This window comes from Oncorhynchus nerka, linkage group LG13, assembly GCF_034236695.1.
Source record: "Oncorhynchus nerka isolate Pitt River linkage group LG13, Oner_Uvic_2.0, whole genome shotgun sequence".
Lineage (NCBI taxonomy): Eukaryota > Metazoa > Chordata > Actinopteri > Salmoniformes > Salmonidae > Oncorhynchus > Oncorhynchus nerka.
In genome coordinates, this window is record NC_088408.1 from 92922032 (window position 1) to 92938775 (window position 16744).

The 16744-nt window shown below is 42.5% G+C and overlaps 1 protein-coding gene across 1 annotated transcript; it reads right to left on the bottom strand.

The window, feature by feature from the left end:
* Positions 1-11069: 11069 nt before the first annotated feature.
* LOC115115550 (interferon-induced very large GTPase 1-like) lies at positions 11070-16450 on the bottom strand. Its single transcript, XM_029644033.2, has one exon. It carries the CDS (start codon positions 16435-16437, stop codon positions 12064-12066), a length of 4374 nt encoding a protein of 1457 aa, XP_029499893.2. The 5' UTR covers positions 16438-16450; the 3' UTR covers positions 11070-12063.
* Between the last annotated feature and the right edge of the window lie 294 nt (positions 16451-16744).

The window sequence follows — 16744 nt, forward strand, 5'->3', positions numbered from 1 at the left end:
TAAGCTGCTCTGACAGCTGATGTTTATAGTTAGTGAGGGAGATGTAAGTCTCCAGCTTCAGTGACTTTTGCAATTTGTTCTAGTCATTGGCAGCAGAAAACTGGAGGGAAAGGCGGCGTAGTAGGTGTTGGTGTAACGGATTTCCTCCTCTTCGTCTGAGGAGGAGCAAGGATCGGACCAAAGCGCAGCGTGGTAAGTGTTCATGATGTAATCTTTAATGAAACAAACTGAACACTGAAATACAAAACAATAAAGTGAACGAACGAAAACCGAAACAGTATTGTGTGGACTGTCTCACCCTGACCGTAGTTTGCTTTGTATGTTTCTATGTTTTGTTTGGTCAGGGTGTGATCTGAGTGGGCATTCTATGTTGGATGTCTAGTTTGTCTGTTTCTGTGTTTGGGCCTGATATGGTTCTCAATCAGAGGCAGGTGTTAGTCATTGTTTCTGATTGGGAACCATATTTAGGTAGCCTGTTTTGTGTTGGGTTTTGTGGGTGATTGTCTATGTTGATTGCTTGTGTCAGCACAGTTCTCATTAGCTTCACGGTCGTTATTTCGTTTATTGTTTATGTATAGTGTGTTTCAGTGTTTTCTTTATTAAATATCAAGATGAACACAAACCACGCCGCATTTTGGTCCTCCGATCCTTCTCGCCTCTCCTCTTCAGATGAAGAGGAGGAAGACCGTGACATGGACCAAACACTCACACGGAAAACAAACACCCACAAACCAAAAGTGAAACCCAGGCTACCTAAGTATGATTCTCAATCAGAGACAACTAACGACACCTGCCTCTGAGAACCATACTAGGCCGAACACAAAAACAAACAGACTGCCCACCCCAACTCACGCCCTGACCATACTAAAACAAAGAATAAAATAACAGAACTATGGTCAGAACGTGACAGTTGGCTTTGGGGATGACCAGAGAAATATTCCTGCTGGAAAGTGTGCTACAGGTGGGTGTTGTTATCGTGACCAGTGATCTGGGATAAGGTGGGGCTTTACCTAGCAAAGACTTATAGATGACCTGGAGCCAGTGGGTTTGGCAACGGATATGTAGCGAGGGCCAGCTAACGAGAGCATACAGGTCACAGTGGGGGGTAGTATATGGGGCTTTAGTGACAAAACAGATGGCACTGTGATAGACTAAATCCAATTTGCTGAGTAGAATGTTGGAGGCTATTTTGTAAATGACATCGCCGAAGTCAAGAATCGGTAGGATAGTCAGTTTTATGAGGGCATGTTAGGCAGCATGAGTGAAGGAGGCTTTGTTGTGAAATAGGAAGCCAATTCTAGATTTCATTTTGGATTGGAGATGCTTAATGTGAGTCTGGAAGGAGAGTTTACAGTCCAACCAGACAACTAGGTATTTGTAGTTGTCAACACATAGTCTGAGCTGTCCAGAGTAGTGATGCTAGATGGGCGGGCGGGTGCGGGCAGCGATCGGTTGATGAGCATGTATTTAGTTTTACTAGCATTTAAAAGCAGTTGGAGACCACGGAAGGAATGGTGTATGGCATTGAAGCTCGTCTGAATGTTTGTTAACACAGTGTCCAAAGAAGGGCCAGAGGTATACAGAATGGTGTCGTCTGTGTAAAGGTGGATCAGAGAATCACCAGCAGCAAGAGTGACATCATTGAAATATACAGTCGTGAACAAAATGTTTGAGAATGACACAAATATTAATTTCCACAAAGTTTGCTGGTTCAGTGTCTTTAGATATTTTTGTCAGATGTTACTATGGAATACTGAAGTATAATTACAATCATTTCATAAGTGTCAAAGGCTTTTATTGACAATTACATGAAGTTGATGCAGAGTCAATATTTGCAGTGTTGACCCTTCTTCTTCAAGACATCTGTAATCTGCCCTGGCATGCTGTCAATTAACTTCTGGGCCACATGATGGCAGCCCATTCTTGAATTATCAATGCTTGGAGTTTGTCAGAATTTGTGGGTTTTTGTTTGACCACCCGCCGCTTGAGGATTGACCAGAAGTTCTCAATGGGATTAAGGTCTGGGGAGTTTTCTGGCCACTGACCCAAAATATCGATGTTTTTGTTCCCCGAGCCACTTAGTTATCACTTTTGCCTTATGGCAAGTTGCTCCATCATGCTGGAAAAGGCATTGTTCGTCACCAAACTGTTCCTGGATGGTTGGGAGAAGTTGCTCTCGGAGGATGTGTTGGTACCATTCTTTATTCATGGCTGTGTTCTTAGGCAAAATTGTGAGTGAGCCCACTCCCTTGGCTGAGAAGCAACCCCACACATGAATGGTCTCAGGATGCTTTACTGTTGGCATGACACAGGACTGATGGTAGCGCTCACCTTGTCTTCTCCGGACAAGCTTTTTTCCGGATGCCCCAAACAATTGGAAAGGGGATTCATCAGAGAAAATTACTTCACCCCAGTCCTCAGCAGTCCAATCCCTGTACCTTTTGCAGAATATCAGTCTGTCCCTGATGTTTTTCCTGGAGAGAAGTGGCTTCTTTGCTGCCCTTCTTGACACCAGGCCATCCTCCAAAAGTCTTTGCCTCACTGTATGTGCAGATGCACTCACACCTGCCTGCTGCCATTCCTGAGCAACCAGTACGGTGGTGACCCGATCCCGCAGCTGAATCAACTTTAGGAGACAGTCCTGGCTCTTGCTGGACTGTCTTGGGCGCCCTGAAGCCTTCTACAAAACAATTAAACCGCTCTCCTTGAAGTTCTTGATGATCCGATAAATGGTTGATTTAGGTGCAATCTTACTGGAAGCAATATCCTTGCCTGTGAAGCCCTTTTTGTGCAAAGCAATGATGACGGCACGTGTTTCCTTGCAGGTAATCATGGTTGACAGAGGAAGAACAATGATTCCAAGCACCACCCTCCTTTTGAAGCTTCCTGTCTGTTATTCAAACTCAATCAGCATGACAGAGAGATCTACAGCCCTGTACTCGTCAACACTCGCACCTGTGTTAACAAGAGAATCACTGACATGATGTCAGCTGGTCCTTTTGTGGCAGGGCTGAAATGCAGTGGAAATGCTTTTTGGGGATTCAGTTCATTTGCATGGCAAAGAGGGACTTTGCAATTAGTTGCAATTCATCTGATCACTCTTCATAACATTCTGGAGTATATGCAGCTTGCCATCATACAAACTGAGGCAGCAGACTTTGTGAAAATTAATATTTGTGTCATTCTCAAAACTTTTGGACATGACTGTACAGAGAAAAGAGTCAGCCCGTGAATTGAACCCTGTGGCACCCCCATAGAGACTGCCAGAGGTCCAGACAACAGGCCCTCCGTTTTGACACACTGAACTCTATCTGAGAAGTAGTTGGTGAACCAGACGAGGCAGTCATTTGAGAAACCAAGGCTATTGAGTCTGCCGATAAGAATGCGGTGATTGACAGAGTCGAAAGCCTTGGCCAGGTCGATGCAGACGACTGCACAGTTCCAGAAATCTCTGGAACATGCTAACATCTCTGTTGACTAATCTACAATTCGTAAACTGGAACATCCAGGTGCTCTTTTAAAAACTTCAGACGTACAGCAATGTTTTTTTTGGACAGCAGTGGCTTCTTCCGTGGTGTCTTCCCATGAAAATCATTCTTGTTTTTTCTACTGGCAAAATATTCTGTGGACAGATGAAACTAAAGTTGAGTTGTTTGGAAGGAACACACAACACTATGTGTGGAGAAGAAAGCACAGCACACCATCAAAACTTCATCCCAACTGTAAAGTATGGTGGAGGGAGCATCATGGTTTGGGGCTGCTTTGCTGCCTCAGGGCCTGGACAGCTTGCTATCATCGACGGAAAAATGAATTCCCAAGTTTATCAAGACATTTTGCAGGAGGATATTAGGCTATCTGTCCACCAATTAAAGCTCAACAGAAGTTGGGTGATGCAACAGGACAACGACCTAAAACACAGAAGTAATCAACAACAGAATTGCTTCAACCGAAGAAAATACGCCCAGTCAGAGTCCTGACCTCAACCCGATTGAGGTCATGCCACAGCATCTCAAGAGAGCAGTTCACACCAGACATCCCAAGAATGTTGCTGAACTGAAACAAATTTGTTAGGACGAATGGTCCAAAATTCCTCCTGACCGTTGTGCAGGTCTGATCCACAACTACAGAAAATGTTGAGGTTGCTGCTGCCAAAATGAGGGTCAACCAGTTATTAATAAATCCAAGGGTTCACATACTTTTCCCACCATGCACTGTGAATGTTTACACGGTGTGTTCAATAAAGACAAGAAAACATAATTGTTTGTGTGTTATTAGCTTAATCAGACTGTGTTTGTCTATTGTTGTGACTTAGATGAAGATCAGATAACATTTTATGACCAATTTATGCAGAAATCCAGGTATTTCCAAAGGGTTCACATACTTTTTCTTCCCACTGTATGTCCAAGACAGGACAATCTGCCCTTCGGTTTTGAATAGACACACCTTTTTGGTGCTTTTTTTGTTGGTAATAATTTAACGGAATTGTCAGAATGTGAATATAGAGTTAAATACTCACACCTGCACAACTTTATCCAGAGAAAGTTCTCCAATAGTCACTTTAACTCTACTTACATGTTCATACTACCTCAACTAACCGGTGCCCCCGCACATTGTACAAGCACCCCCCTGTATATATTGTTATTTTTTACTTCTGCTCTTTAATTACTTGTTACTTTTATATCTTTGTTATTTAAAAAGAAAATGCACTGTTGGTTCGGGGCTCGTAAGTAAGCATTTCCCTGCAAGGTTGTACCTGTTGTATTCGGCGCATGTGACTAATACAATGTGATTGAATGGCTTATGTGATTTCTGTTGTTCCTATCAGAAAGACAGTATACAGAAGATGTAGGTAATACATTCATTCTGAAATAAATGGGTATTTAAAGATAAAATGCCATGTGAAAATACACATCGGATATTGGGCCTAGATAATAGAACACAGAACCACTGGGATTCTCTGCCTCTAACCCTATTACAGGGGCCTAGATAATAAAACACAGAACCACTGGGATTCTCTGCCTCTAACCCTTTTACAGGGGCTGAGTCACTGGCTTACTGGGGCTCTCTCACTGATGAAAACCAGGTATTTCTATTGGGCCTAGATAATAAAACACAGAACCAAGGAAACAGGATACACTGGTCAAATGATTGGAATTGTTAGACTTAAGTTTGTAGGTACAGTGCCTAGTGTAAGTCTGCACATGTCTCGGACAGTCTTCATATTTCGCTGCCTTAAGATTCATATTTCGCTGCCTTAAGATTCATATTTCGCTGCCTTAAGATTCATATTTCGCTGCCTTAAGATTCATATTTCGCTGCCTTAAGATTCATATTTCACTGCCTTAAGATTCATATTTCGCTGCCTTAAGATTCATATTTCGCTGCCTTAAGATTCATATTTCACTGCCTTAAGATTCATATTTCGCTGCCTTAAGATTCATATTTCGCTGCCTTAAGATTCATATTTCGCTGCCTTAAGATTCATATTTCGCTGCCTTAAGATTCATATTTCGCTGCCTTAAGATTCATATTTCACTGCCTTAAGATTCATATTTCACTGCCTTAAGATTCATATTTCACTGCCTTATTATCTACTTCACCTTTTCAAAGTGCTAGAACATAACACAACATGAAAAGAAAAGAAACAACGAACATTATAACGACACAGTGCGAGACCCAGATGCAGACTCAGGAGGAAGATGGTTAGAGTCTTATTTGTCTAGTTATATCCAAAAGGAAGTAGGCAAGAGAATGATTGTGGACAGGAAAAAGGTCAAAACCAGAGTCTGAGTCCAAGAGGTACAGAGTGGCAGGGCAGGCAGAAGGGTCAGGCAGGCTTGATGTTAGGGCAGGCAGAAGGGTCAGACAGGCTTGATGTCAGGGCAGGCAGAAGGGTCAGACAGGCTTGATGTCAGGGCAGGCAGAAGGGTCAGACAGGCTTGATGTTAGGGCAGGCAGAAGGGTCAGACAGGCTTGATGTTAGGGCAGGCAGAAGGGTCAGACAGGCTTGATGTTAGGGCAGGCAGAAGGATCAGACAGGCTTGATGTCAGGGCAGGCAGAAGGGTCAGACAGGCTTGATGTTAGGGCAGGCAGAAGGGTCAGACAGGCTTGATGTCAGGGCAAGCAGAAGGGTCAGACAGGCTTGATGTTAGGGCAGGCAGAAGGGTCAGACAGGCTTGATGTTAGGACAGGCAGAAGGGTCAGACAGGCTTGATGTTAGGGCAGGCAGAAGGGTCAGACAGGCTTGATGTTAGGGCAGGCAGAAGGGTCAGACAGGCTTGATGTTAGGGCAGGCAGAAGGGTCAGGCAGGCTTGATGTCAGGGCAGGCAGAAGGGTCAGACAGGCTTGATGTTAGGGCAGGCAGAAGGGTCAGACAGGCTTGATGTTAGGGCAGGCAGAAGGGTCAGACAGGCTTGATGTTAGGGCAGGCAGAAGGGTCAGACAGGCTTGATGTTAGGGCAGGCAGAAGGGTCAGACAGGCTTGATGTCAGGGCAGGCAGAAGGGTCAGGCAGGCTTGATGTCAGGGCAGGCAGAAGGGTCAGACAGGCTTGATGTTAGGGCAGGCAGAAGGGTCAGACAGGCTTGATGTCAGGGCAGGCAGAAGGGTCAGGCAGGCTTGATGTCAGGGCAGGCAGAAGGGTCAGACAGGCTTGATGTTAGGGCAGGCAGAAGGGTCAGGCAGGCTTGATGTTAGGGCAGGCAGAAGGGTCAGACAGACTTGATGTCAGGGCAGGCAGAAGGGTCAGACAGGCTTGAGTTTATACTTGGTTTATACTTATACTTGGTGGGTCAATGTAAATAGTCCTGGTGGCCATTTGATTAATTATTCATCAGTCTTATTGCTTGGGGATTGAAGCTGTTAAGGAGCCTTTTGGTCCTCGACTTGGCGTTACGGTACCGCTTGCCGTGCGGTAGCAGAGAGAACAGTCTATTATTATTTTATTTTGTTTTATTTTTTACATTTAACCTTTATTTAACTAGGCAAGTCAGTTAAGAACAAATTCTTATTTACAATGACGGCCTACCTCTGACCTGGGTGACTGTAGTCTTTGACAATGTTTTGGGCCTTCCTCTGACACTGTCTAGTATATATAGGTCCTGGATGTCAGGAAGCTCGGCCCCAGTGATGTACTGGGCCGTACGCACTGCCCTCTGTAGCGCCTTACGGTCAGTTGCCATACCAGGCGGTGATGCAATCAGATGCTTTCTGGTGCAGCTGTATAACTTCTTGAGGATCTGGGGACCCATGCCAAATCTTTACAGTCTCCCGAGGGGGAAAAAGTGTTGTCGTGCCCTCTTCACAGCTGTCTTGGTGTTGTCTTGGTGTTGTCGTGCCCTCTTCACAGCTGTATTGGTGTTGTCTTGGTGTTGTCTTGGTGTTGTTTGTCGTGCCCTCTTCACAACTGTCTTGGTGTTGTCTTGGTGCTGTCTTGGTGTTGTCGTGCCCTCTTCACAACTGTCTTGGTGTTGTCTTGGTGTTGTCGTGCCCTCTTCACAACTGTCTTGGTGTTGTCTTGGTGTTGTCGTGCCCTCTTCACAACTGTCTTGGTGTTGTCTTGGTGTTGTCTTGGTGTTGTCGTGCCCTCTTCACAACTGTCTTGGTGTTGTCTTGGTGTTGTCTTGGTGCTGTCTTGAAAGTGCTGTCTTGGTGTTGTTGTGCTGTCTTGTCTTGGTGTTGTCTGTGCCCTCTTCACAACTGTCTTGGTGTTGTCTTGGTGTTGTCTTGGTGTTGTCTTGGTGTTGTCGTGCCCTCTTCACAACTGTCTTGGTGTTGTCTTGGTGTTGTCTTGGTGTTGTCGTGCCCTCTTCACAACTGTCTTGGTGTTGTCTTGGTGTTGTCTTGGTGTTGTCTTGGTGTTGTCGTGCCCTCTTCACAACTGTCTTGGTGTTGTCTTGGTGTTGTCGTGCCCTCTTCACAACTGTCTTGGTGTTGTCTTGGTGTTGTCTTGGTGTTGTCGTGCCCTCTTCACAACTGTCTTGGTGTTGTCTTGGTGTTGTCGTGCCCTCTTCACAACTGTCTTGGTGTTGTCTTGGTGCTGTCTTGGTGTTGTCGTGCCCTCTTCACAACTGTCTTGGTGTTGTCTTGGTGTTGTCGTGCCCTCTTCACAACTGTCTTGGTGTTGTCTTGGTGTTGTCTTGGTGTTGTCGTGCCCTCTTCACAACTGTCTTGGTGTTGTCTTGGTGTTGTTGTGCCCTCTTCACAACCCTCTTCACAACCCTCTTCACAACTGTCTTGGTGTTGTCTTGGTGTTGTCTTGGTGTTGTCTTGGTGCTGTCTTGGTGTTGTCTTGGTGTTGTCTTGGTGCTGTCTTGGTGCTGTCTTGGTGTTGTCTTGTGTTGTCGTGCCCTCTTCACAACTGTCTTGGTATTGTCTTGGTGTTGTCTTGGTGTTGTCTTGGTGCTGTCTTGGTGTTGTCTTGGTGTTGTTTTGGTGTTGTCTTGGTGTTGTCGTGCCCTCTTCACAACCCTCTTCACAACCCTCTTCACAACTGTCTTGGTGCTGTCTTGGTGTTGTCTTGGTGCTGTCTTGGTGTTGTCTTGGTGCTGTCTTGGTGTTGTCTTGGTGTTGTCTTGGTGTTGTCGTGCCCTCTTCACAACCCTCTTCACAACCCTCTTCACAACTGTCTTGGTGTGTTTGGATTCATGTAAAGTTTTGAGCCTATATTAAATAGCCAAAAGTAGTTCAATTGGTAACACTTTACAGTAAGGTACCGTTTATAAAGGGTTTATAATTATGTTATTAACAGTTATTTAATCATTTGTAAATTCATTATTAACTCCTAATAAACTGTTGTCGCATTGGTCAAAATATTGCAACCTGTCAGTTTTTGTCAAATAGTGAGACAATATTTACCTCCAGTTATCAACCATTAATACTTGCAGATACACATTCTTATTAAACATTCTTATAAAACATTCTTATAAAACATTCTTATAAAACATTCTTATAAAACATTCTTATTAAACATTCTTATTAAACATTCTTATAAAACATTCTTATAAAACATTCTTATAAAACATTCTTATTAAACATTCTTATTAAACATTCTTATAAAACATTCTTATAAAACATTCTTATAAAACATTCTTATTAAACATTCTTATTAAACATTCTTATAAAACATTCTTATAAAACATTCTTATAAAACATTCTTATTAAACATTCTTATTAAACATTCTTATAAAACATTCTTATAAAATGAGTGTATTTTTAAGTTGTTTTCTCACGTTTGATTGTGAATCATTAATTCTCTGTCCCAGGAACAGAAAAGGTCGGTTTTCATGGTGCCTTGACCCACGTTTGATATCCAGATGTCCTGGCCAAATGTACACCCCCAGACATTTAATCTTATCCTTCCTGTCATATTACCCCTTACTACTTCCCTGTGACCACTTACTATTGGTTGGTGAAACGCTACAGGAAGGAACCTCTAACAATGTTATTGTTTTAGTCTTCATACCCACCAATCATTGACTGAATATGATTAACAGCCGTGTTGGATCTTCTCTCATTGTGTATTGATGAGTACCCAACTACTGCATTTAAGCACTCATTGATTATTGAAGAATATAACTGAGAAATGCCTCATGAACTCAGATCAACTGTGACACCCATCAGAACCCAAAATGTAAGTGTAAACAAAAACTGTATAGCCTGGAAATAGAGGTTAAAACAATCCTTTTGATATCACGGATGGTCAGTCCTTGCCTCCATAGCTCTGTCTATGAATTTGAGAGTGGTTACATTTTTACATACCCTTCCCTCAGCTTTTTACCAAAACAGTGGCAGGGAAGCGGGTTTGTTGTTTGAACTACAGATTGCTCCTTTAACTCAACTCTAACGAATAGAAGGTTCTAGGTGTTCCTATTGTATCATCAGTACATCTGTTAGACTTTCCAGGTGTTGTAATGATGACTGACTCTCTGCTGCATCTGTGATTGACTAATCCCAGGCATCCCTGCCAAACCTTGGACTCATTAAGATGTGGTGTTGTGGTTCCACACTTCAGTGAAACCATGACTGTAACCATTTCTGTATATAAACTACTTAGAAACATTATTTAACAGTTTGTTATGCTAGTTTAATCACGTAATAATAATTACAGAGTGTTATTTGATAAATATGTCTTCAGTTTTAATGATGCCAAATACACGACAATGTCTAGGTGACTAGTTACCGCAATCCAGTTGGTGTAACTACTAACTATTGACTATGGTGAAGACTGGTGTCTTGTTTCAAAACGGTTGCTGAGCAGATTACCAATCCAGTTGGTGTAACTACTAACTATTGACTATGGTGAAGACTGGTGTCTTGTTTCAAAACGGTTGCTGAGCAGATTACCAATCCAGTTGGTGTAACTACTAACTATTGACTATGGTGAAGACTGGTGTCTTGTTTCAAAACGGTTGCTGAGCAGATTACCAATCCAGTTGGTGTAACTACTAACTATTGACTATGGTGAAGACTGGTGTCTTGTTTCAAAACGGTTGCTGAGCAGATTACCAATCCAGTTGGTGTAACTACTAACTATTGACTATGGTGAAGACTGGTGTCTTGTTTCAAAACGGTTGCTGAGCAGATTACCAATCCAGTTGGTGTAACTACTAACTATTGACTATGGTGAAGACTGGTGTCTTGTTTCAAAACGGTTGCTGAGCAGATTACCAATCCAGTTGGTGTAACTACTAACTATTGACTATGGTGAAGACTGGTGTCTTGTTTCAAAACGGTTGCTGAGCAGATTACCAATCCAGTTGGTGTAACTACTAACTATTGACTATGGTGAAGACTGGTGTCTTGTTTCAAAACGGTTGCTGAGCAGATTATCTCTCTATGTAAAAAGTGTAGAGGATTATTGTGTGTGAGACTTTATGTTAAACTACATCGTATTAATGAACATTATAGACATGTAGTGACTTGAGTTACCAGAATAGAGCAGTAGAGGGAGTCCTCCACTGAAGGGAACTACAAAAATCAAATCCATTGACATAAACGAGAGAGTGAGAGAGAGAGAAAGAGAGAGAGAGAGAGAGATTTATATAAATAATATACTGATTAAGTCAAATTAAATGAATAGGTTGTTTATTACATTCTGCATATTTTCACAAGACTACAGTGACTAACATAATTTCATCAATATGTTAATTATTGTACAACCTCACCAAATGACAAATCAGATTTAATTAATAAGCATATTTTGCTTTTGACACATTGTTTAAAAACCTTCCCCTTGTCACAGTTGAATCATGTCTTGAATACAATATTTCTACACGCACAGTTCCATTAAAAGACATACGACGACATGATCAGGGAGAACTTGTTAGTGCCACTCGATCAATTCCCTCTTCAGTCATGTCATCTCTTCCCGTTGTTGAACATTGTAGAGATTCTAGGTGTCATCGTCATCTAACAATAATTATACATAGTATTTATATAGCTTGTTTCTGAAACACAAAGTCGCTTTACAATAAAGAAAAACAAAAGCAACAGCAAAACAAACCCAAACATCAAACAATTAATGGGAGAGAGTGGGAGAGAGGCCATAACAGCAAGAAACTAAATTAAAATATCTGTCTCATCTTGCCCCCCAAAATTATATCTCTAACCTATTCAAAGTAAGTTTAAACATGATTCTAATGATTTTTAACATGCCATTATCTGGGACAGTGAGACAGATTAGGCTATTATGGAGCGTAATCATTTTTAATCTGGAGGGTTATTTTACAGTCATTTTGCCTAGGACAGTAATTTTACCTTGGACAGTGACACAGGTATGCATGTTACAAAGCTATAAAAAAAGGGATTATTTTACAGTAATTTAGCTTCCTGTCACTGAGGATAAACAGGTACATGGGACAGTCATTCTAGCGGGAGGCCAACCTGTCTAAACATGGGAGATACCGTATGTACCTGGAACACAGATTATACATCTACTGAGCATTCAGAGAATACATCTTACAACATGATTTTAATTTACACAGCATAACATTCTGAACATTGATTTTCATAAATGAAGTCGTCGCCCATATTGGCACTTAGGTGGCAAATTCTGCTACTACCTACACTTTTATACCAAAAGCTACCTTCAATCCTTCCAATGCTTGCGCTTTTGTGATGCTCTTCCATGCCTCTGGAATCACAGCTGGCTTGGCATTGTGCATCATAGCCAGCCTGTCGTTGTATGTCGCCAGGACATATTTCCAGTAGTCAGAAGCCTCATCAGTTGAGTCTGGTTGGATGTTCCATTCTGGGTAATAGGTACGATAGTCTTTGTAAGGGTGAGGCTCCCAGTCAGTGTCTCCATTTTTGAATGATTTATTACTGTTTACATCAGTTGTGCAAAGTGTTTCAATCAGTTCTTGAGTCTGAACACTTCTGTAGCTGCCCAGTGCTTGTGGTCGATGTGCATTTGCGTGATGCTGTCTGTGTTCTTTACCTCCAGCATCACACGGCATTTTACAGAAGGGGCACTGCTTCGCACAACCCGACACACGCATGAAGAGCTCATTCTGAGGTTTGATGGGAAGGGCGTAAAGGGATTCAATGATGTCAATGGATTTCGAGAATTCATCTTGCATTTGCTGCTTCAAGTCACTCAGAGACTCGCGGAGACTCGTGGTGAAACGATCGCAGGTAGTACTTATCTGAAAGAGGACCACCTCAACAGCGTCCATAGATATGGAGATGTCTTTGTCAAGATGTTTGCACAGGTTTTTCATAAACTCTGTGACACTTTTAGTGTCCTTGGGCAGAGGTTGGCTAGCTTTTTCAATGGCCTCCATTATCTTTTGATTGATCTCCTTCAGCCTCTTGTTTTTCAACATGTCAAACGACAACTCAGCTGAAAAGCATTCCTTAATGTGCTGGCATATCAAATCTTTAACATAGATCTCGTACTTCTCAAAGTATTTGACGAAGGCCTGGAAGTCATCTTTTTCCAGCAGCTCCTTGAGGATAGAGTACTGGAAGGATGATCGTGAGCTGTACTCTGCTGCGTGGCTGCTTATCACCATTTCATCTACAATGTCAGTCCCAAGGAACCTATTGATGTATTGTAAGATCGCTGGTCGGAGACTGTGCTGAACAAAGTCCTGTGCTTTGCGTTGGCAATGGTCTCTCTCTCTGTATAAGTCTATGAAAGCAGACAAGTACTGATTCTTGGACTCCTCCAGACGCTTTTGAGGATCTTTGCGAAGAAGGAAATTCCTGTGCATTTGAAGGAATTCCCTTGAGGCAATACCACATATGTGCAGTTTCAGGTCAATCTCAAACTTTGTATTTGTTTTTAGGTCCTTGTAGTTTTCTTTCAGAGATTCGTTTATCTTCTCAAGAACTTCTTTTGTAAGAGACTCATGGTAATCTGTTTGGGATTTTGTGGAATCTAGGATAATCCTTCTGCAGGTATCAATAACGCTCTCTGAAAATCTCTGCAAACTTTCTTTCGCTTTTTTTTTTTTCCCAAACATCATCATTTTCAGTTTGAATTTTGTCATAGTACAAATGTGTCTATCCCTGGCCTTGAAAGGCTCCATGCCGTAGGCTGTCAGAGTCTCTATATTTTGAAACTCCTCATTCACATTGCGATTAGAGAAATCTCCTCTCAACTGCTTGAAAACATGAGAAGAAATGTCCTCCTCTTTCAACCCTGAAATCTTCACAACTTCTTGGCTCCACATCTTCCCAAACTCATCTTCCAGCTGCTCGTCTGAGAGTGGGGTTTTGTTGTCATTGGAGTTTTGAAGAAGCTGCAATACCTTCTGCTCAATCCTGACTTTCTGTTTTCTATGAATATCAACGGCCTCGATTGTGCTGATCTTAAGCTTAACGGCCATGTCAAGTTTATTATTCTCTGTGTTTACGATATCTCTGTGAACATCCCGGATATGATGAAAGAAATCTATTTTGTTATTTTCTATCAGGGATACATTTCTGTCTTTCTTTTTGTAGTATGCATCCAGGTTCTCTGTCATCTCTTTCTCCAGAGTTGCCACCATTTTCAATGCCTCAGATTTTAAAGATTCCGCCAATTTCTGCAAGTCTTGGATTTCTGCCTGGTTTTCAAAGCTGTTTACCTCAAGGTTTGAGATTTGTAGGTCTGCCTTCGTCTGCCATGTATAGATGTTCTTTCGGCTTTCCCACTCCCATTGAGTCATTTCTTTCCAGAGGTTGTCATATGCTTGAGCGACAAGAGTATTTCTGAAGCTGAAAATGAAGTTCTCATATTTCACAGCTTTCCACAAACTCTTCATCCATTTGATGAATTCTGGGATCTGTGAAGGTTCCTCATACCTGCATGTTTTAAGAACTTCTAGAATGTTCTTCTTGAGGTCCAAAACAGCTTCACTGTAACCTGTATTGACAGGTGCCATTGGTGGTGTGCCGTGCCACAGCCCAGGAATATACCAGTTGTTTTTGTCTGCATCATAATCCAATACATCAGTGAATCTATTCACAGAGGGCCGCTTCTCCATCTCAGCTGCAATCTGTGTCATCTCATTGAGTCGGTCCAGAATATGTTTTCTGTCTGTCACATTCTTGTTGTGTGCAGACACTCCTGCCACATTTTGGTGCACAAAATGACAAACTGGAATTTTCCCAACTTCTTTCATCCTTAAGAAGGCATGAACAGCTATCTGCAGGACGTCATTCATCTCGGTTGAGTTCTCCATGGCAATGTTGATGATTGTGATATCACTAAGACCGATCACTAGAGTTGCCAACTCATTGTCGTGTTCACAGCTTTCATCCAGCTGTGCTAGAGATGGTGACTTGAGACCCTCTGTGTCGATTAGAAGGATGAAGTCACAATGCAGGTCTTTCCTCATGTCCTCTCCAACTTTGAGGAAAAGTATGAATGCTCCCCTTGTGCATCTGCCACTGCTGACTGGGAATTGCACACCAAACATGGTGTTGAGCAGTGTTGATTTCCCTGTGCTCTGTACCCCCAATACAGTTAGTACAAGCAGCTTACTCTTCTCTCCTACCTTTCTGTGAAGCTCCATCAGGACATCAGTCACCCACTTCTCTGGGATGTTGGAGGCATCTCCATCTAAAAGCTCAAATGGATAGCCATCCAACAGTAGCTCAGCTGCCAGGGCAGGTAGAGGGCAATGTTCTGCTGATGCTTGGGGATTTCCAAGACTGGATGCCTCGTAGATTTGTCCCATCTCTCTCATGAAATGTTCGATTCCTAGAGATGAGTCCAAAATACATTGATCTAGCTCTTCCAAACATTTATTACCTTGCTTCACCAAAGACTGTTTTTGGAATCTGTTGCGCAGAGATGACATGTCTTTCCGTGAACGCATATCCAGCTTGAGCTGTAACCATTTCAGAAATAGGGCCTTTTCCTCTTTATCGGTTGTTGCCAGGTATCCTAGAAAGCTTGCCATAGCTGTGGTAGTCTTGTACTTGTTCTGCTCTCTTCTAATCTTCAATTTATCCTCCTGGAGTTTGGCTCTGTACTCTTCCAGTCTGCTTTCCCCTGAGTTTTTTAACCTGCACTCCTCTTTCTCTAGCTTAGCTAATTGTTTCCAGTGTTCCCCTTGCAATGGCAGCTGGTTCCTCTTGTATTCCACTATGCTCTGGTCTCCAATGCCTTTCAGAATCTCCTCAGCTGCTGATTTTGAGGCCTCAGTCTTACATTCATCAACAGACAGCCCCAGCTCGATAGCGTCATTTGACATGCTTTCCATGCTTATTTTTGAAGTACATTCCTTCAAAATATCTTTTATGGCTTTCCTGATCAAATGTGAAAATTTTGCAAGGTTTGCATTTGTTCTCCGTATCAATTTATTGTTTGACTTTAGTTTGAATGCCTCCATTATCTCATTTACCGATGTTTCAGCATTACGGCTCTCCTCTCCTTTGGAATTGACCACGAGGAACAGCTTGGATCCCATGTCCCCAAGAGAGAGCAACAACTTCCGCTCATCTTCATCAACACTGTCCAGGAAGATGAAGATGGCTGTTGACACTTGGGTTAGAAAACTCAATTGTGCTTGTGAAGCACAAATATCTCCTCTCAAATTAGCAACGGTTAGTGGTTCCGGAAATCCACCACCATTACTTTTTCCACATGGAAGATACCAGCAAGCCTCTACCAAGCCACCTGAGATCATCCTTGGAGCTGTCCCTCCATCCATTTCTTTGTGAGGGAAAATGTTGTGAATCTGTTGGCCACTGCCAAAGATACGATTCAAGAGCTGCGATTTGGAAATGCTACAGTCTTTAAGCCTGACAAAGGAGATGAAAGGTATTTGCTCAAAGACAATATTACCTTCCTCAAACCCTTTTGACTCTGATAGAGCATGTGGGCGCCACTCTTTAAAGATAGCCCTCAAGGCCCACAACATGAGGGTGCTCTGACTGCCAGTGCCCGGGGATAGCAGGAGTGGCACAGCAAACTGGCACATGGACATCTTGAGGGCCATTTCCTGCTGCAGGAAACTGTCAGCACAGAGAAAGAGTGCAGTGATGAGATCTAGAAGATTTACCTCATTATTCTCTGGATTCTCATCTCTATAAAGGTCTATGCTACTTTCATCCTCAGGTAAACATGTACAACTCCTACAGTCTGCATTGACAATCAATAGTTTCCTCAGAAAGTACAGTGGTACTGCTTTGAGTGAGTCAACAGCGTCATCAGAAATGCTGTCCTTGTTGATCTCAAGCAAAGATCTAAGAGTCAGTTTATTAGGATATTGTTTTTCCAGACCAAGTTTGTGGAGTAACGTCTTC